At 45.5% G+C, this 22,945-nt stretch overlaps 1 protein-coding gene across 3 annotated transcripts in view; it reads right to left on the reverse strand.

The window, feature by feature from the left end:
* Nucleotides 1-22,945, reverse strand: part of RETREG3 (reticulophagy regulator family member 3) — a 493,168-nt gene that overhangs the window by 375,857 nt on the left and 94,366 nt on the right. For all 3 annotated transcript variants that reach the window (XM_040331843.1, XM_040331841.1, XM_040331842.1), the window contains one exon: nt 5,260-5,290. In XM_040331843.1, coding sequence (XP_040187777.1) covers nt 5,260-5,290 — 31 coding nt within the window. The remainder of the gene's footprint in view (nt 1-5,259; nt 5,291-22,945) is intronic.

Raw genomic sequence — 22,945 nt, forward strand, 5'->3', positions numbered from 1 at the left:
TGTGGAGGTATCGGGGTCTAAAAGACCCCCGATCCCTCCTTTGCACTTCAAACTATTCAGATTGCCAAAAACAGCGATTCTGTATACTGTATAATTTTTTTTAAATCTGGCGCCATTGGCAGCTGAGTAAACGAAGTGACGTTGTGACGTTGCTTCTGCGTTTACATTCAGGAGACTGGAATGAAGCCGTTTTCGGCTTTGTTCCAATCTGTGGATCGGGTCTCACCGGGAGGCCCGGTAAGCGCAGTGGAGGGAGGGGGGATGCCCCCTCCCACTCCTCCGGGATAACAACCGAGCAGCTTTCAGTCACATCGGTTATCACTGGAAAGCCGATCTCCCACTCATATATGCGTACGCTCGGCAGGAAGGGGTTAAAGATAAAACCAGCTTATAATTTAATTTAGGTATGGACAATAACAAAAAACATACATCACAGTGATTTGGACAGAGGTAAAAAGTTTGAAGGCAGCATAGATTATCATTGAAAAGGTCACTAAAGGAAAAACATTTTTTTTTTGCTGAAATGACTGTTTACAGGGTATAGAGACATAAAAGTTAACGGATTCCTTTTTAAAATTATTAAAAATACAGTAGATTAAATTCAATCATATAATGTACCTCTAGTTTCACTTTCAGTTTTAAACTGGTTTCATGTTTATGTGAAGTAAAGAGACCCACAGAACCAAAACAAACAAATCCAGGGCAGTGTTTTGTTTTTAAAATGAATCTGATTGTTTCTGAGGAGTTTTAGACACACAGTAATGACAGCTTAGACCAGTGTTTCTCAACCTTTTTCCAGTCGGGGCGCCCTTAAAAAGTATTTTCAGTCTTGAGGCACCCCAGTCCAAGGCTTGGTTCACATTACGGTGTGTCGCAGAACACGTGCAAAATCGTGCTCATTCCTGACACACAGGACAAATGCTCTGCTCTTTAGGGGTACCATTTTGGTACCCCCACACATTGGAAAATGTGGGGTGCTTTTGCTGCAGTGCAATAAAATAATAAAAGAAGGTTGGGGGACTTGTTTCCTGCATTTTTGTGGGGTACGGAAGCTCATCGAAATGAATGGGCTACCCTACATGCAGCTACACAGATGTGAACCAAGGGCTTGTTCATATGTCATAGGGGCGGTAAAACCACATGGTTGAGACATTTTTACCACCCCCCAACTTCTCCACCTTTAGCTGCAGAGGCAGCAGCTGAGGGTGTTCACATGCTGTGGCTGCAACTGGAGGTATACCGAGGGTGAATGGGTCTCCACTGCAACTACCCCGCAACTGTGTGCATTGCACGGTTGCGGGTGAAAGTGATGCTGCATTTACAGGCTTAAAACAGGTGGTAAAGAGGCAACATAATGCCTCTTTACCCTTTCAAATGCCACTGAAAAGCGATCTGTGTATGGATTGCTTTTCAGAGGAGCAGCAGTCTTTGCTGCTATCAAACAAGCCCTACAAAAGCCATTCTGATGGTACAGGAAAGTAACATACACACATACATGCAGACATGCATACACATGCACAGGGCCGTTTGAAGGAATTTGGGGGCCCCAAGCAAAATGGGGGGCCCCCAAGTGCACCCCCCCACACGGAAAGCCTACGTTAGCGCTACACTAATTTTTCACACCCATGTTCTTACTCCTCCCCCCCTCCCAGTCCCTATGTTTTTCTATTCTCACCTCCCCTTCTTCACTGTAGGCTGCCACTGTAGCGTGGCCGAGCTCCTCTTCCTCCTGTTCAAAGTCCCATATCAGATAGTGCCCGGGCTGGCCGGGTACCGCACGGTACAGGAGATTCAGTTTCCTGTGTTCCCGGCCGGACTGAAAGGAAGTGAGCACTCAGTGTGCACTTACTGTCAGACCGGCCGGGAACAGGAAACTGAATCTCCTGTACCGCGCGTGGTACCCGCTGGACTGACAGGACTCCAGGAGGAAGGAAGAGGAGCTCGGCCACGCTACAGCCTGGGAAGGGAAGTTGGGGGCCCCAGGCCAGCTCGGGGCCCCAAGCAATTGTTTGTTTTGCCTGTCCTGTAGCAACGGGCCTGCAGATGCACACACACACACATACATACATATGCACACACACACATACAGACAGACACTCACATGTGCACACAGACACATGTATAAAGCCATTTTAAAATGAATCTAGCTTCTAGCTCAGCACCTTTCCAAATTCCTCATTCAGCCAGGTACTGCACTCTAGGGGGAAGCAGAAAGCACAGCACACTGCTCTGCACTTTACCTTCACTTTTGAAGCCGACAGAGCTTCTCACAGTTCGCAGGAGAGCAGGCTCATCTGACAGCCTTCTATCCACTAACCCTGCGGCACACCTGAGAACCTCTGACGGCACACCAGTGTGCCGCGGCACACTGGTTGAGAAAGGCTGGCTTAGACCACCGTGAAAAAGCTCCCAGTACTGTGGTTATAAGGAGCCAGACAAGCAGGAAGTGTGGAGATCACAGCAGAATTACAGCTACTTCAAAGCAAAAACGAACAATAAGGACATGAAACCAGTACTGCAGTAAGAAAAAGGAAGCTATTTAGCTAAAAAATTACTTTAGTGATCCTTTAAGTATGTTTAAAACAATGAAGCAGTTGCAGTTAAAATCAACGCATAACTTTTTTTAATTGCGTTTTCTGAGTATTTTTTTTTATTCTGTCTCACTGTAAAAATAAACGTACCATTATAATTATAGACTGATCATTTGTCAGTGGGCACACGCACAAAATCAGCAGGGGATCAAATACTTTTTTCCCCTCGCTGTACTACAGGGCCATCTTAATATCATCATGGGCCCCTGGGCAAAGTAATGCTCTGGGGCCCCTACAATGGAATGCAGAAAAACAGACATTAAGCAGGTAGGAGGCTTCCCTTTTGGGTGGAGCTCCGCAATAACTACATGAACAATCATTCTGTACAGCAAAGAAACAGTGGGAAAAATACTACACAAAGTAAATAAAGCTGTCTTGTGCATACAGTATAATTTATCTGCTAGATTGATGCCTCCCCAGCACTATGCCCCTCTACACCCTAGATATCCCCCTCCCCCAGCACTGTAACCATATACCATGAGATACCCCTTGTATTGTGACCGCACTACATCCCTGATACCCCCTACACTGTGGTCTCTAAATCCCTGAGACCTCTAGCACTATGCCCACCCAAGATGCACCCCAGATTCCCCCTCAGCATCGTTTTCCCCATACACCCCTGATATCACCCAGCGCCATTATTCCATCCATGTAGTACCCCCCTTTTCCAGTAACGATACAGTGCATGTAAACTTTTGGCTCTGTGCCCACCTCCAGCACTGGACTCACCTATACTAATCAAGCAGGCAGGGGAGGGAGCATCCTCCAGGCATTCCAAGCTTTTGGTCAAAGAGTGCTGGACAGCTGGGCTCACCATGACACCATCCACAATGCTACTTCCGAAGGTGGGTTCTCAGTGCTGCCAACTCAGCAGCTCCTACCCTGCAGCCTTTCGAATCCTGTGCATTCAAGCTGCAAGTTAGAGCATTACTGGCGCTACAGCCTTGCCCCTCCCTGCTGCTTGTGAAACAATAGGTATCGTTCTGCACAGCACAGCGCACCGCTTCCATCCTGCCTCCCTGTGTATCCGTCATTCTTAGTGCTATCATGGGGCCCCCAATTTCAGGGCAGCAAAGGGCTCAAGGACCAGCTGCTTGAGGAAAGTGCAGGGGGACCCCTATGCAGCTGGGGCCCCTGGGCAGTGCCCTCTCCAAGACAGCCCTGACTAGGACCCCAAGATTGTGACATAGTTGCAGAGAAGTCTGCATTAGGGTACCTTGCAGACAGTACGGATGCTTGAACATAAGTGTTCCTGAACAAAATTTCTTGTGTTTATTTTGTGCATGCATGAGTAATATAAATTATATCTCTCAGAATGGGATTTTAACTGCTTCAAATTAACACACATAGGAACATAAACTACTGACTGGCAACTCAGCTTCATGTTATTTATTTATTTTCACTCATCTATACGCTACACATGTTTATGCACCTGTGTTGTACAGGCACATTTAAAAAAATGGGCTGCATTTAGATTAGTAAAAAATAAATAAAAAAAATGCATGTATGCCTAAAAACACTGAGTTTTTTAGGCGGCAGTGTGCAAGAGGCCTTAGTCTGGTAGGCCAGTTGTGTCAAGGACAAATCGAACGCAGAGAGCAATGTTAAGAAATAATAATTGGGTCCTGCTCTGATGCAGGGGAAACAATCGGCTTTTGTTCTGGCCAAATCAGGAAAGCACCACAATGCTTTCAGATGCTATCTGAGACAATCACTGTTAAAAGGGGTTGTAAAGGTTCATTGTTTTTCACCTTAATGCATCCTATGCATTAAGGTGAAAAAACATCTGACAATTTCCGGTCCCCCAGCCCCCCATTTTACTTACCCGAGCCCTGGAAAGTGCCACTTTGTGAATGCGCCTCGAACTTTGCCCAGGCTTCTCGGCCAATGACGCAGGCGCCAGACCGAGTCATACACTTGGCGACTATGGATGCCGAGCATATGACACGGGAGCGCGCGCGCGCGCGTAACCCCCTCGGGAGAGCGCTTCACAGAGGGGATTAGCCATTGCACGGAGTACCCAAGAGAGCCGTTGAGGAACCCAAAACGTGTTTGTCATGTTTAAACAAAAATATTTGAACCTTTAATATCACTTTAATCTTAAAGGCCAACACCAACAGTTAACTGAGGGGGAAATCTTCCATTGTGGACACTAGTCCTGTGACAACCAGAGATTCAATGGTTTTGGGGAGATTTCCTCTTGCAGGGGTTATAGCCCTCCCACCAAAAATGCCTTTGGTTCTACTTTAACTTTACAGCAGAACACAAATTTCATTCTAGGTGTTCTGAAATGTGTGTAGGGTTCACATGCAGACAAGTCTCCGATTCTATGACTTCAATTCACTTAAACCAGTGGTCATCAACCTTGTTCCTCTGGGCCCACTAACAGGCATATTTTATGTATTACCTTGGGGAGATGCAGACTAGAATACTGCAATCACTGAGCAGAAAATGATATCACCAAATGTATTTCAGTTATCTTGCAAACCTGGCCTGTTAGTGGGCCCTGAGGACAGGGCTGATGACCACTGACTTTAACGGCTGATTTTTCACTGCCGATTACTTAGTAGGGTAGCACAGAATTAAAAAGTTACATATATATGCATGGTCTCTAAACTACAGTGCCATTATTATGCTTTATATGTATCCCCTCATCTTATTTCCTTACCTGTCGTTGTCCAGCTCGTTGGATCTTGCAGCTGAAATGTGGAAAACAAAATAAAAACAAGTTTCAGTAAACATGCCAAGTTCTGTAACAAATGATGATAGTAATACAATTAGCAGGGTAAAGTTTGTCTAAACTATTTTAGGTCACCTTTTGGGACTGCAGTAAAAAGACTATAGTATATTTAATGCATTTATAAACCAAAATCTGCAATTCATTTTTACAGTGCATGTTAATTAATCCCTTCTTGCTGACTGTACATACATAAGTGGCCTGAGAGTAATCTTTATCTGTGGCACCAAATAAATGCCATACTCGCACTTCACTGAGAGTGCTGGGTCTAAAGCCTCGTACTCACGGGCAAGAATCTCGTCAGGAAAAAAAAAAAAAAAAAATTTTCCCGACGAGATTCTTGGCAAGAATCTCTTGCCGCCCGAGTGTACACACAGACCTTTAAAAAGAACCGCTCTCTTAAAGGGAAGAACGCAGTGACGTCATCGCGTACGACGAGCGTGCGCTCGTCACATTCAATGTCGTCGCCGCCATCTTGCTTCACCCTACCTATGCCGTGGAAGCTACTGCGCATGCGTCAAAGTCATTTCGAGCATGCGCGGGTTTTCCACGGCAACCAGGCAAGTATACACTCTCGGGTTTCTCGGCAGGAAAACTGCAGAGAATCTCACGACGAGAAAATAGAGAACATGTTCTCTATTTTTCTCACCTAGATTCTGGGACAGGTTTCTTGTCGAGAAACCTGAAAGCCTCGTACACACGCTCAGTATAACCGGCAAGAAAGCTCTGCCAGCAGTTTTCTTGCTGGTTCTTGCCGAGTAAACAGAGCATGTGTACAAGGCTTCATACTAGCAATTGGAGATCAGGAAGTCCTGGTTCCCAATGACCTGATCACTGTGAATGCCTCTGAATGGCTATCACAGTGATCAGTTACTGTACAGCCCACCCCTGTGTTTTTTTCCATCTACATTTTCTCACTCTATCATTGCTAGAGGAGAACGTTTTTCAAAAAAGTGTGAGCGCAAATAACTAAAACAAAGAAAAACGGATAATAGGTAGAACATGGTTTAATCTAGGTCATTGTCAGTATTAGGGTTAGGGCCTGGGTCCGTTTATTTCAGGTAGGATTAAAAAAATAAAAATAAACAAAACTTTTCTTTTAATTAGAATCAATATCAGTTAGAAATCAGGAAATAATTAATTACAACCAAATTTATTGTCCTGCACAAAAAAAATATATAAAAGCTAACAAGGTATAATTCACCTAGATATAGCAAGTAGTTGTGGGAACATGTACAGGTTTACTGACACATGTCAAAGTTGCAAAATTGTGTTCAGGCTTTATGATTTTGTTTTACCTTCTTCATGAAGGGGTTAGAGCAGAATTAAACTCATTGTTTATGCAAACTGGGGTATGGGGTATGACAGACTCACCCCTCAAAGGATGTCAGCTCAAGTGCTTCCATCTTCTTCAGGTCTTCCTTCCAAGTTCACTTTGTTAAACTGCTTGAATTGCCTGACATGAGGATGTTAATCCCACAAGTGCACAGGAGACACTTCATCCGGGCACAGAGTGCATGTTGTAAAAGGTACACTGAGCTGAACATGCACAGCTCAAGGTTAACTATATGGGAAAGCGTTCTGTGGCAAAATAAACCATTGTATAATCTCTTCGGTCATAAAAACCCCACCTGCCAAGTTTTATTTTTTGTTTGTTTTATTTTGAGTTGAATAACACTTTAAAAAAAAGTAATATGTGCTTCCAAATGTAAGTCATCATAGCATAGAGTCTGATATCTCAATCAGGCTGCATCTCAATGACTATCTCAGATACAAAAAAAACACAATGTACATGTTAACCTGACAACATGACATTTGCCCAGGCTTTAGGACACATTAGAGGACTTTAGAGGCAGCATTTAAAAATTTTGCGGCAGAAGAGCTTTTGGTTTTGTATAACATTTCTGTTTAAAGCAAAGGTCCATACAGGTATTTGCACCCACTTCTGGAAAAAGATTGCCACAGGAGTCACGCCTCTTCGTGTCACCCCCCACTGTCTTCAGGGAAACACACTGGTCCCAGGAGACAGCGGGACCTAGTGAAGTCGCACTGCATGGATTGCCAATTCCCATACTGAGAATGCTGACCGCCTGCACTTGGAGCCGAGGGACAGTCTTCGGATGAGGACATCGCGGGTGCCCTGGACAGTTAAGTGTCCTTATTTTAAAAGTCAGCAGCTCAGAGCATGACGTGGTGCACGTGAGGCACGCACGCCGAGGGAGGAGCCGCCCGCGCCACGGACCTAGCTCTAAGCACAAGGTTTAACAAGTTTATCCACTCTCATGTCTGCAAGTTAAATGGATAACATGACAGAATATCAGAATAACCTTCTAATAACTTTGTACTCAGCTGACAAGTTATCAGGCAAAGGCATAATTTTCCTTCTATATATCTATTCTCTTACTGTGCTAATTTCTCACGGATTATAATGTTATTATGCTATAAATGCTGAAGGTTTCGGTCTGGCAGAAAGGGTGGGCTTTGCAAGGTGAAGCATATTTTAAGATCTGTGGCCCGGCCCTCTCCAACATATATATGCGATGATATATGTATGAGGCATTAGGTATTCTTATATGCATTGTAATCAAAAATTCAGGTGGGAAAGAGGAAAAGGAAAGAAAAAGAGGAAGGGAGGGGGGGAGGAGGTTTAAATAGAAAGGAAGAGAAAGGAAAAGGTAGAAAGTCAGCCAGTTGGCTTAAAGGGATTACTTTAGCACACTGTTGTGATCGGTAGGAGGAAACAATGATACGTTTAATTTAATTTATTAGTATCAAAATTATTTAAGGCATTAAATGTTACAAGTTATACGAAAAGAATATATATTGGTGGTGGCCAAAAAAACTTTACATGGCTACCATTAAATTGAAACAGTACAAAAAACATGCGCAATAAATAAGACAGACATAGACAAACATTTAACAATTAACGTGATCCGGACACGTTTTGTTCAGAACCGGTCATGTATCGACACTCTGTGAAAAGTATAATAAATTTGGATGCAAGAGTAAAATAACAATTAAGGTGCATACGGACAAGTATAGTCCCTGTACTATTTGCATCAAACCAATAGGGTGTCAATATAAAGTGATGGGGCTGAACATGGGCGTGGGGGGGACGGAAGAGGGGGGGGATGGTATAATCCTAGATTGTTTGTTAATGGACTATATATTAGTTATAGATAAACTTAAGCGCTTGTTAGTTGTTAGTCCTGAGGTTATTCAAATACCACATTGAATCCTGAAGTTTAAGGAATAAATAAGTGATGTTAGTCTCTGATCTATAACATTCAGGATGGCACGGATGCTTGCTTTATATAGGTAAGTGTTTCACTGTTGCTTTAAGGCAGAAAGTAGCTGTGGCACTATATTGCAAGGAGCAATATCGGGATATACCGACAGTAATTTAGACACATTTCTGACAGTGTTAGTTCAAGAACGGAGCACCGGGCCCAATATAGGAACTGGTATAGATTATATTATATAGCAGACCATCCCAAGTGAGGGGAGGTCGATACTTTACCAGACCATAGTGGATGGAATGTATGGAGCGGATCCGTCTTGGTGCTGCTGTTGTCGTGTAGACCGCACAGTTGAGAGGGCTCGTTACAGTTTTCCCCTGTTGTGGCCGGTAGGATACTGGAGTTTTGGTTGGTCTGCTAGGACGTGTTTATGTTTCGTGTCCATTACAGTGGTATTTCCTTACTGCGGCCGGTTCTCGCACTCGAATGCAGCTTGTATTGCGCTTGTAGCTTGTGTTGTAATCAGCGCAATCGGCGTGATCGGTCCGTGTCAAAACGGCAAGCGCCTCCGATCCTCCGTCCTCCAACTCCAAGCTTTCCGGGGTCAGGGCGATCACGCTACTTGGTGACGTCAACGCGTTTCGCCAGGCGCATTGGCGTAGCTTCGTCTTGGACGTGTTGGGCGTAGGCAGCAGTGTTATATTTTATACTGAAGGCTGTCAGCGCCCGTCACCAATTAAAAGAGAAACAAAAGTGTTGTTGTCCTGTTGCGGACATAGTAGACAGTATATGTTCTTCTTCAAGGGTGATTTTAGTATAATTCAAATAACTTGTTTTGTTAGAAAGTTTTGTATACGGTGCCATATGGACGTGCAGTTATATTTCTTGTTAACTGTACAAGAAGCAACTTATTATTGATTTTCGTATATATGGGGGCAATCGTCCATATGGACACTTATAATTCTAAAGCTATCCACATTTCTATATTTCACATCTTCTGGATGATGGGGAGGTTAAAACGAGGGATGGGGAGGGATACACATAAGGACAAACTGAGTAGGTTACAAATAAAACTAAAAAAGAGGGGAAATTTCAAAAATTAAAAAGGGGGATCATCCATTGGGTGTGAAGTTATATATGGCTTTGGTGTGATTTTATTCTACAGAAAAGCCCAAATAGCCAAATCCATATTCGGCAAAATGCCTGTAATTGGGCTGATATGTAAAAAAGGGAAGGGAAGGAAAGGGGGGAGGGAAGGGGAGAGGGGATGGTAGATGAGAGAGTCAGGAGTCTGTTAATGTTTTGATAATTAGAGAGGGAGAAGTAGATGTAAGGGGTATTTCTCATGGTAGATATATTATATGACCAATGTAATTGATCATATAGGATTCCTGTCGGGGTCGGTGAGTCAGGGGTCCAAAAGACCTGCAAGTTGAGTTCCGGTGTTTAAGCCCACGGGTACCAAAGATTTCAAATGGTATACCCACCATTTTTCTTTCTGCAGTAAGACTATCAAAGTCACCACGACGTTTTGGAAGTTTAAGGGCATAGATGCCTTTGACCGTCAGGCCGTCCGAGCATCTATTGTGGCACTGTGCGAAGTGCTTAGCGAGGGGTTTTTTCTGGTTCTTTTACTTTTTCATTCATCTCTCTGAGATGTTCGCCCAGACCGTGTTCTTAAGGCTCGTTTAGTTTTTCCCACATAAATTTTGGGACACGGACATGTAATAATGTAAATGACTCGGGTTGTGGAGCAGTTTATTAAGCTCCTCATTTCATAGGATCCGTCACCATGAGCATCGGCGAAACTTGAGGTTCTTTCAACATAAGGGCAAACCTGGCATTTATTACAAGGAAACATGCCAAGTGTCCTTGGATAATGTGATAACCAAGTGGTTTCCGATTCCTTTGTGAATTCTGAACGTATCAAGGTATCGCCGATACTTCTGGATCTACGGGCGACTAGTTTTGGGGATTCATCAACAATGTCCGTCAGTGTGGGTGCATTTCGTAAATGCCCCAATGTTTTTTCCAAAACTTTACGGACATTGTCCCATTGGGAACCGTAGGTGGTAATGATTCTGATGGGGTCTACCGTCCCTTGTGAGAGATTATCGATAGTTCTTTTCTTGTAAGAAGGGTCCATACGGTCCCGTATTGCCGCCCTTTTTCTAGCTTTTTGATTTGTCCCGTGGGTGTACCCACGTTCACGAAAGCGAGAGTATAACTCTTGGCTTTCTCGTCTGTAATCCTCTGGATTGGAACAGTTCCTCTTTATACGGAGGAACTGGCCCACCGGGATCCCATTTTTGAGCCAATTCGGGTGGTGGCTGGTCGCATAAAGTAAGTTGTTCGCTGCTGTATCTTTACGATATGTACACGTATGCAGTTTTTTATTTTTCAGGGTTATTTGTGAAATCCAAGAAAGACAGTCTTTCTGCATGATAAGTAAATGTTAAGTGGATATTACGTTTGTTGGTGTTCAAATCCTGCAAGAACAAATTTAGAAGTTCAGGGGGGTCCCTGCCAAATCATTAGTACGTCATCGATGTACCGCCACCACGTACGTACGTGGCGGCGGTACATCGGAGACGTATACACCTCTTTCTCCTCCCATAGGCCCAAGTGGAGGCATGCATATGCGGGTGCCCAGGATGCTCCCATAGAAGTCCCCCTTATTTGATGGTAATAGGAGTTTAAAAATTGGAAGTAGTTGTTATTCAATGCTAGGTGTAGTAACTCTATAATAAATTCGTTTGCGGTCCCTGAGGCCGATACGTAGACTCGAGAAGGTCTCAACCGCCTCGATACCGACCTCATGCGGGATGGAGGTATACAGGGACTCCACATCGATACCCACTAGCAAGATGTCATCTGTTATGTCATCTGTTATATGCATTGTACCTACTTCCGTGAAATCACAGTGTGACAGGCTTGGACTACTGGTGGGAATACCTGACTTTATTAGAGACACTACATCCACCCTGGGCCACTGTATGTGGACTGTTTGGCCCGGACTATAGGACAAGTGTATTAAAACACGATAGCGTATCCATGGTGGTCAGAGGGCAGTGCAATAGAACGCAGCAAGGGAGGAGAGTGCGTCATTGGAGGTGGTATCTGCTTGGCCAAACTTTTACAGGGCATTTGCATACCTACAACCCACCATTAAACAACTAAAAAAATATGATATGCTGCAATCATCATAGGAGGTAGCTCAAAACATCCCCCAGCATACCCAACATGGTTGGACATTAAAAGTCAAAAAGGAACTGCTGTTCCCTCAGGGCTGAGGCCGACGGTTAACGAGAATAAGTCAGCTAGGTCGCTCGCAGTAAAAAGCCCCACTCTGAAGGGTTAAAACCTAACGTGAGAAATGATCGCACTTATAACAGAGGGTGTGCGACTCTCTCCCCTGCGCGCAACCTAGAGGCTGGGGGTAACCCTAGTTTCCCGGTGGTCAAACTTAGATAGCTTTTAGATAGCCTTCAACGGATATAAAAATCCCTGTCTAAAAAAAAAAAAAAAAGAAAAAAAAAGGGACCACCCGTTGTCCAAACTGGGAAACGTATCAGAGGGACAACAAAACACAATATGAATAAGTCAACAAGGGGCTCCGCCCCGAAAATTTCTAAAGATAACCCCCCTACCAGCACTATAAGACACTACATGACCCCAGACGGGAGCACCAAAAGTCCAGCCTTGGTAAAAAAAAAACTGAAAAAACGGGGGCAACTAAAAAGGAAGCCGGGGGGGTGGTTACCCCAATCGTGGATACGTCAACAGAAGGCGAACACAAAGTTAGCCAAATGGATGAATCTAGAACAGACACACATCTACCCACAAAGGTAGAATTGGAGGGGATGTTAAAGAGGTTGGAAAATGCGATAAGAGAAGAAATCAGCGTGTTAAGAACTGACATAACTCATATTTTGGAGTGGGTAGAGGAAAGCTGAGGCAAAAATGGAAAAACAGGAACTAGAATTATATGAATTAAAAAACCAATACCACACAATGAAACAAAATCAGAGGCTATTACAATACCGATTAGAAGACCAAGAGAATCGTAATAGAGGCAAAATTTAAGAATACGATCCATCAAGGAGGAGAAAGTTGAAGATCTGAGAAAAATTCTCAATAGCTTATTTCTCCCCCTCCTGGACAACGGCTCGGAGGAACCCCTAAAATAGATCGGGTTCACCGCATAGGAAGGAATCAGGGATGGCGGGGGCAAATGGCCTAGGGACATAATAGCAAGGTTTAGATATTTTGAAGACAAAGCAGAGATTTGGTCAAAACTGAGAAGGAAGCCACCCCTGTGCTATGACGGTGTGGAGATTCAGATCTTCACTGACCTAGCTTGGGAAACCCTGGCCAGAAGAAGGCACCTTAAACCTCTATTGGAACAGATGCGCTTGCTCAATATCAATTACCAATGGGGGTTCCTGGCGTGCCTGATTGGACACAAAGATGGGGTATCAGCAAAATTAATATTTCCAGAGGATCTGCCAAGTTTTGCCGCAAATTGGATATGCACGTTCTGAATTTGCCCGGATGGGTGGAATAGTCTTTTGGGTGGATTAGTCTTTTGGGTGGTTTAGAGAGGTGGGATCTGGTGGTGGATGGGGAGGGGGGGTAGTGGGGAGATCAGAGAGGGGGGTCAGGAGGGCGGGTCCGCAACCCTACTCATATAAGATCAACCCCCAAGGATTATTCTTTGGAGGTATATGAGAGGGCTGGGCGGTGGGAGGCTTCACCTCATTTCATGAGAACTGACGGGTAGTGGGTGTGAGGATCCCTACGGTTCTGAGGCTAAGTTTAGGCCTTGGCAGGGGGGGGGATGGGAGGGTGTGGGATGGGAGGTTTGGAAGGAGAGGGAACTCTCCTCTTCCAAAAAGGGGACGGGATAGGGAATGTGGCTCCCAGTGGATCTTTTAGAAAGTTTAGGGTAATGATGTAGTGGTAGGAAATGGCAGAGAGTAAAATTTTTATCTTAGAACGTGAAGGGTTTGAACTCCGCCGCTAAAAGATTGAAGGTCTTGGAAAAGATTGAACAATATAGAGCGGACGTAGGTCTTTATACAGGAATCTCATCTGACCTTAGATTCGAATGTAAAGCTGTACTCACCTATGTATCCTACCTGGTTTTATGGGGACTCCATCTCCAAGCGGTGCCAGGGGTGTAGCAATCGGTTTTGCAAGAGGGATTGGGTTTATTCTTGAGGGAGGCTGACAGATCCGGAAGGTAGATTTTTATTCTTAAAAGCAAAATTGGGAAACACTGTCTACAACCCTAGCAAACATCTATGCCCTGAATGTACATTCCAACTCAATATGCAAGTAGAATTTTGGGCAAATTGAAAAATTTTGCCGAGGGGTACACAATTTTGATGGGGGATCTTAATTTTGCCATGAATCCGAGAGAAGACAGTACATCCCGGGTGAAGGAGACAACTAACGTGCAATTACAAAAAATAAAACACAAGATCCATGACAGTCAACTAGTGGACGCTTGGAGGATATTCCATCCAAACACACACGATTACACATTTTTCTCCCCTCCCCACGGGAACGTACACCAGAATAGACTACATACTGGTAGATCATAGGTTGCTGGACCTGATTACTGAGACGGACATTGGAATTATGACTGTCTCAGACCATGCACCAATAACCATGAAAATTAAATTATCCATACAAAAGAGTCAACGGCCGGTGTGGCATCTAAATGATAACCTGATTCGAGATGAAGAAGGGGCAGGTAGGGTGGAAGTGGAACTCAAACAATTTTTTCTTATTAACGATACAGAGGGGATTTCAAGTGCAACTCTCTGGGAGACACATAAAGCGTACATCAGAGGGAAACTAATCGCTGAGGGTGCTAGGGAAAAAAAAAGAGAAAAAGGAAGGCTGATACCCTGATCAAAGATATAGCGATCCTAGAACGTAAACATAAAGAACAGGGACTAAAAGACGTACCACAATCTAATTTTAAAAAGAGATGCACTTAAGGAGATTATGGAACAAGAAGCGAGGAAAAAACTAAATTGCCCTTCTCAGAGAGAGGTATCTATGGGGCAATAAACCCAGTAAGCATCTTGCCAAAAATGGCCCAAAAAAAGAAAAAACAGAAATTACATCGGAAAAATTAAAAGGAAAGATGGGAATCTGGTCTATACAACTAGAGAAATTGCAGATACCTTCAAAAATTACTACGAGGAACTATATACAATAAAGCAGTCAGGGTGGCAGGCAGGGGAAAAAGAGGCTAAAACCCGCAATTTCCTTGAGAAAGCAGGACTCCCTAGACTAGAGGAGATGGAAAGATTGAATATGGACTGTCCTATAACTGAAGAAATTAAAAATGCTTTGAAAATACGACAGGCGGAAAAAGCCCCGCCCTGCGGATTTTCTGTCCTGTATTATAAGAGATTCAGTAACATCTTAATACCGAAGATATGCAAATACTTCAATGGTCTAGGGTCCGAATACGAAACTAGTAGGGAAGCGTTAGCCGCCTCGGTTGCAATAATTCTGAAAGAAGGGAAAGATTGCTCACTCTGTTCGGGATATAGACCAATCTCTTTGCTAAATACAGACATCAAGCTCTTCGCTAAAATCCTTGCTGAGCGTCTGAAAGGGGCTATGCACTTCCTGGTGCACCCCGATCAGGTAGGATTTGTCCCCAACAGAGAGGGCAAAGATAATAGTATTAGAGCAATTCTCCTGCTTCAGAACATAAGGCAGAATGCGCCCCCGGGTCTATTCCTATCGGTGGATGCCGAAAAAGCATTCGATAGGGTAGACTGGGGGCTCATGATGGAGACTCTCAAAGTTATGGGAATAGGGAACAGGCTGTCCCGATGGATTAACACACTTTACCATCACCCTACCGCAAAAATTAAAATTAACGGCATGCTATCGGAGTCTTTCGAGATGAAAAAATGGGACAAGACAAGGGTTGTCCTTTGTCTCCCCTTCTTTTCATCCTATCCCTAGAGCATGGGTGCTCAACCTGTGGCTCTCCAGCTGTTGCAGAACTTCAAGTCCCATCATGCCTCTGCCTTTGGGAGTCATGCTTGTAACAGTCAGTAGCTTGCAATGCCTCATGGGAATTGTAGTTCTGAAACAGCTGGAGAGCCACAGGTTGAGCACCCATGCCCTAAAGCCTCTACTGGCCACTATTCGAAATGACCCAGATATCAATGGTGTCAGAGTGGAAGAGGAGGAACATAAATTGTCGGCCTTTACCGACGATATTTTATTTTATTTAACCAATCCGGTTAAATCTATTCCCAAGCGGGGGGGCGTGGCCTGGACATGGCTGAGTGAGGAAGCAGAAACTTGGAGCTCCCGGCCTTGTCCCCTCTTTTACCAGCCAAATCCTGTGATTTTCGGCATGCAATCTGCCAAAAAGACCAAGGGCAGAACAGGGACCCGTAACACCCGCTCCAGCGCAAAAACAGGAGATTTACTCCGCTTTTTCAGCCCCACGTGGCAGCCCACCAGAGGACTTAGAACAGGGCCTCTGGACCTTTCAGCTGGAGGACACTACAACACACCCCGCTGCGCCGGACATATCGGAAGCGAACTGCACAGACATGTCAATCGGGACCCCTCCAGCTGGAAGCATGTCGGCGGAGCAGGAGATAAGGGCGCTTCTACAGGCCCTCCCCACGAGAACCGACATAGAATCTCTCATCCTCAAGTTGGAGGAGACCCACAGGAGAGACTTTCAGGAGGTGCGCACGGAGGTCTCCACGCTATCGGACAGAGTCTCCTCCGGTGAAGGGTCGCTGGCGGCTCTGGAGAGGAGATTGGCTGACAGAGTGAGACAGAGACCGGCAGAAGGAAACAGCGTGTGCGCTCCAGTTGCACCTCGAAGAGGTGGAAGACATAAGTTGGCGCAATAATTACTTGTGATATTACCTGGGATGGACGAGAAGAGAGGGGGGGGCCGCCGGGGGGGGCGGGGAGCAGCCGCAGCGTGACATGAGAGAGAAGTGAACTTATGACAGACGCTTCCTGCTTTACTCTGCATGTGAAGAAAACCACAAGTAAATGCTGACCTGTGCCCCATGTACTCTGATTGTGCCCCACCATGTACCCTGATTGTGCCCTCATGTGCCCCATGTACCCTGATTGTGCCCTCATGTGCCCCATGTACCCTCATGTGCCCTGATTGTGCCCTCATGTGCCCATGTACCCCGATTGTGACGTCATGTGCCCCATGTACCCTGAGTGTGCCCTCATGTTCCCCATGTACCCTGAGTGTGCCCTCATGTTCCCCATGTACCCTGAGTGTGCCTCATGTACCCTGATGTGCCCCATGTACCCCGATTGTGCCCTCATGTGCCCCATGTGCCCTGATTGTGCTCCATGTGCCCTGATGTGCCCCATGTACCCTGATGTGCCCCATGTACCATGATTGTGCCGTCATGTGCCCCATGTACCCTGATTGTGCCGTCATGTGCCCCATGTACCCTGATTGTGCCGTCATGTGCCCCATGTACCCTGAGTGTGTCCTCATGTTCCCCATGTACCCTGATTGTGCCCTCATGTGCCCTGATTGTGCTCCATGTGCCCTGATGTGCCCCATGTGCCCTGATGTGCCCAATGTACCCTGATGTGCCCAATGTACCCTGATGTGCCCAATGTACCCTGATTTTGCCCTCATGTGCCTTAATGTGCCCCATGTATCCTGATGTGCCCTGATTGTGCTCCCATGTGCCCTGATGTGCCCCATGTACCCTGAGTGTGCCCTCATGTTCCCCATGTACCCTGATGTTCCCCATGTGCCCTGATTGTGCTCCATGTGCCCTGATTGTGCTCCATGTGCCCTGATTGTGCCCCATGTACTCTGATTGTGCCCTCATGTGCCCCACCATGTACCCTGATTGTGCCCCATGTACCCTCATGTGCCCTCATGTGCCCCATGTACCCTGATTGTGACGTCATGTGCCCCATGTACCCTGAGTGTGCCCTCATGTTCCCCATGTACCCTGAGTGTGCCCTCATGTTCCCCATGTACCCTGAGTGTGCCTCATGTACCCTGATGTGCCCCATGTACCCCGATTGTGCCCTCGTGTACCCTGATGTGCCCTGATTGTGCTCCATGTGCCCTGATGTGCCCCATGTACCCTGATGTGCCCCATGTACCATGATTGTGCCGTCATGTGCCCCATGTACCCTGTGTGTGTCCTCATGTTCCCCATGTACCCTGATTGTGCCCTCATGTACCCTGATTGTGCCCTCATGTGCCCTGATTGTGCTCCATGTGCCCTGATGTGCCCAATGTACCCTGATTTTGCCCTCATGTGCCTTAATGTGCCCCATGTACCCTGATGTGCCCTGATTGTGCTCCCATGTGCCCCATGTACCCGGAGTGTGCCCTCATGTTCCCCATGTACCCTGATGTTCCCCATGTACCCTGATGTGCCCTGATTGTGCTCCATGTGCCCTGATTGTGCTTCATGTGCCCTGATGTGCCCCATGTGCTCTGATGTGCCCTGATGTGCCCAATGTACCCTGATGTGCCCAATGTACCCTGATTGTGCCCTCATGTGCCTTAATGTGCCCCATGTACCCTGATGTGCCCTGATTGTGCTCCCATGTGCCCTGATCGTGCTCCCATGTGCTCTAATGTGCCCCATGTACCCTGATGTGCCCCATGTACCCTGATGTGCTGGGCTCTGTTCCCTGATGTGCCATGTGCCCTGTCCTGATGTGTTGTGCCCTGATGTGCCTTGCCATGCCCCATACCCTGATGTGGCCTGTTGTGCTGGGCTCTGATAGGCTGGGCTCTGTACCCTGATGTGCTGTGCCCTGTACCCTGATGTGCGCTGTTCCCTGTACCCTGATGTGCGCTGTGCCCTGATGGTGAGTGGTCAGTGTGTAGTGTAGTGGTCAGTGAGGTGTGTAGTGGTCAATGTGCAGTGTAGTGGTCATTGTGTAGTGTAGTGGTCAGTGTACTGTGTAGTGTAGTGGTCAGTGTAGTGGTCAGTGTAGTGGTCGGTGTGCAGTGTAATGGTCAGGGTTAATAATGCATCCACTGACACCAGTGCTGGGGGTAAGAATGCGTCCGCTGACACCAGTGCTGGGGGGTTAATAATGCGTTCGCTGACACCAGTACTGTTGTTTTTGAAGTTTGAAAGTTTGCATGCGGCCCCCCCATGGGATATGAAAACTCGTCTTGTGGCCCTCAGGTAATTTGAGTTTGAGACCCCTGGTCTACGCCAAGGTTTTAGTCTGCAATGGACAGACACAGCCATAAGCTACTTGGGGACCCGCATTCCCCCGTCCTTCTCCCAACTTTTCAAACTCAATTTTCCGCCATTATTAAAAAGTGCCCAGAAGCTATTGGACCAATGGACAACCGGCCTCCACTCCTGGCTCGGGAGGTGCGGAATACTCAAGATGTCCATCCTCCCTAAATTTACATACCTCCGCCAGGCTCTTCCTATACACATACCGGCGGACTACTTCAGCCAAGTGCAATCTATGTTTAAAAATTTTCTGTGGGCTGGGAAACACCCCAGGATTCACAGGATAGTGTTGTCTCTACCCAAAGCACACGGTGGACTGGCCCTGCCCAACATCCGCACTTATTACCACGTGGCACACTTAAACCGGCTCGTAGACTGGTGCCGGCACGGGAGCACCAAACTGTGGCCACACATAGAGCAAGCACAGAGCGAGATTCCCTTACAGAGGGCCCCATGGTGTGATGCGACCCTACCTAGATCCCTGAGGTCTCACCCATTGATAGGGACCACAACCAAAATTTGCGCGAATATGTTATGTCAACTAAGGTCACCGCCGGGAAATTCGCCCCTACGTCCGGTACTAGGCAACCCGAAGTTCGACCCGGGGGTTCAGGACGGTAGATTCCGAGCCCTGAGAGAGTCGGGTGTATATCAGGTCTCACACTTTGGTACATTGGGCCGCTGGAGGTCACTCGCGAAACTGATGGATCAGGAAGGGAGATTTCGGTTAGACTTTATGCGGGCAAACCAACTCAAACATTTCTTAAGCACCATGACCCCCCCCCAGGCGGGAAACCCGACTCACGCCAATAGAGGAGATATGTTCGGAGGCGGGCACACTCCCACATGCATTGTCCATTCTACACAACGTACTGATCACACAGCAGGAGGGGTATCAGCTCCCCTGTATTGTGAAATGGGAACAGGAACTGCACTGCACATTCTCGGCTAAAACAAGACAACAGATCTTGACCTTCACACACAAATCTTCTATTTGCGCTAAAATACAAGAAACAAATTACAAAATCCCTACTCGTTGGTACCGCACCCCGGCCCTGCTTCACAAAGTTTTTAGGTCCACATCGGACGTGTGTTGGCGCTGCCAGGGAGATGTGGGGACACTGACCCACATTTTCTGGTCCTGCCGACTGTTGAAGTCCTACTGGACGGAGGTTAGGAGAATATCGCAGATGTTTACCGAGCGCCAGATTTCGAATGACCCAGCATACTTCCTGCTACACGCGAACACCTACCTTAGACGCTAGAAAGGAAGCAATATCTAGCAAGTGGACATTGATGGTCAGACTTTCAGGCCAGGGAAGTATGTTTTAAAAAAATATATTTAATAGCATATAAATACACAAACGATAATACAATATGATTTTTACAAAAAATTGACCACTGTATATTCCTCAGTCGCCAACGCACGTTTCGCCGTGGGGCTTCTTCAGGACGAAGACGAGGAAAGCATGTTTAGCAGTGAAACAGAAATTCATCTGTAATGATACAGTGTGGAAAATTAATAACATAAACATATAAGAAAATCAATTAAAATAAATGAGTGTCTTGATGTATATTTACATGACAAATGGTCCTTCAACGGATACATCCATGAGGCATATATGGTAAAAGTAGAAGCAAATAGAAGCAAAGTCAGCGATGAGCTTGCATATTAGTTTTCAAAAAGGCCAGTGATCTAGTTGAAAAAAGCATATATACACATACACGTCGCAACTGTTCAGACGATAGGAGATTCAAAAGTGAATCGGACAAGCTATACACCAGACTAACCATGAGAGGGTATAGTAGATCCTGCTTGAAAAAAGCATACAATCGGGCTGCAGGACGAGAAAGAGTAAGCACTTTGCTTAAAAGCAATGTTAACAAGAAAAATTCTGAAAATGCTGTGATGCGATTCATCACAACATTCTCGGACCAACATATTCAAATCCATCAGCTTATTCAAAAACACTGGCACTTAATCACCGCAGATGCAACCTTGTCTAAGTATGTGGCTAAAAATTCCAGTATCACATTCAGACGCTCCACATCAGTCAGAGATCGTCTAGTAAAGAGCAATTACTGAAAACCCACAATGGGTTTGTCAGAAATACCAGGCCTTTTTAGATGTGGGCACTGCAATTTTTGTCATTTAATAAAAGAAGGTCAGACCATCCAACTCCCCAATGGGGAAATACATAAATTGCACAAACATATTACGTGCCAAACACAAGGGGTCATATACATTATTTTATGCACATGTGGCTGTTTATGTGGGTAAAACCATCCGTCCCTTATGGAAACGGGTCAAAGACCACATGTATTACATCACTAATGGTCTGCTTAATAAGACCATGGGGTATCATGTCGCCTTTGCACATAAATATGCAATTCCCTCAATAGAGTTTGCGGTTCTTGATTGCGTGACCGAGGACCCTAGAGGTGGGAATTTCGACCAGAGGGTCTTACAGCGTGAAACTCAATGGATCTATCGCCTTAAGGCAAATTGTTGGCCAGGGCTTAATGACTCACTGAGTTTCAAATAATTTCTTAACCACTTGCCGTCGCCGCACCGTCATAATACGTCCACAAGGTGGCTCTCCTAGGCGAGACCACGTAATATGACGTCCTGCCTTTTAGCCGCCACTAGGGGCGCACGCGCGCCGGCGGAGGCGCGCTCGCCCCCGACTCCCGTGCGTGTGCCCGGCGGGCGCGATCGCCGCCGGGCACACGCGATCGCTCGGTACAGAGCGGGGAACGGGAGCTGTGTGTGTAAACACACAGCTCTCGTTCCTGTCAGCAGGGGAAATGCTGATTTTCTGTTCATACAATGTATGAACAGAAGATCAGTGTTTCCCCTAGTGAGGCCACCCCCCCCCCCCACAGTAAGAACACACCCAGGCATACTTAACCCCTTCACTGCCAGTGGCATTTTTATAGTAATCTAATGCATTTTTATAGCACTGATCGCTATAAAAATGCCAATGGTCCCAAAAATGTCCGAAGTGTCCGCCATAATGTCGCAATACCGAAAAAAAAATCGCTGATCGCCGCCATTACTAGTAAAAAAAAATATTAATAAAAATGCCATAAAAATACCCCCTATTTTGTAAACGCTATAACTTTTGCGCAAACCAATCAATAAACGCTTATTGCGATTTTTTTTACGAAAAATATGTAGAAGAATACGTATCGGCCTAAACTGTGGAAAAAAAATGTTTTTTATATATTTTTGGGGGATATTTATTACAGCAAAAAGTAAAAAATATTCATTTTTTTCAAAATTGTCGTTCTATTTTTGTTTATAGCGCAAAAAATAAAAAACGCAGAGGTGATCAAATACCACCAAAAGAAAGCTCTATTTGTGGGAAAAAAAGGACGCCAATTTTGTTTGGGAGCCACGTCGCACGACCGCGCAATTGTCTGTTAAAGCGACGCAGTCCCGAATCGCAAAAAGTACTCTGGTCTTTGGGCAGCAATATGGTCCGGGGGGTAAGTGGTTAATGTATGATAGGTCACTTATTCTGCCATCTGGTAATTTCATTGGCCCTTGCCATGCACTCTGCTGCAAGGTTGACGCAAAGAAACCCTGCATTCACAAAATATCTTTGATAACCTCCCCTACTTATTTTAACTAGGAGAGATAAAGCTTATATTCGTTGTAGATTGGTGCTAGGCTTAGCCCCAATGTAAACAACGACTGGAAGGATTATAGATAAAAATATTATTGTTTTCGTCTATGTGATAGTCTATTTTTCAATCAATAAAATGTATATTGTCAAATTAACACAATGGAATGGGATTACCATACCAACATAGGAAGTATTGTGTAACCATGTGGTTCTGTATATATATATATATATATATACTTTTTGTACTAATATTTTTAATTAGATGTTTCTTTTTTGATATTGCCTGACTATATGGCCCTTCACGGATGCATGAGGGGATGGTGTGACTAGCACAACCCTCTTTGTAGGGATCCGTCTTTTTAGGGTACATCAATAGACGAGCGAATGGTATATATAAACAACTCTTTCAAAAGCCGTTCTTGTGGAACTATTTTGAATTTATTTTATTTTCGCATGCAATACCCACTGTTTTCTCTGTGTG

This window comes from Rana temporaria, chromosome 12 (assembly GCF_905171775.1).
Source record: "Rana temporaria chromosome 12, aRanTem1.1, whole genome shotgun sequence".
NCBI classification, from domain to species: Eukaryota; Metazoa; Chordata; class Amphibia; order Anura; family Ranidae; genus Rana; species Rana temporaria.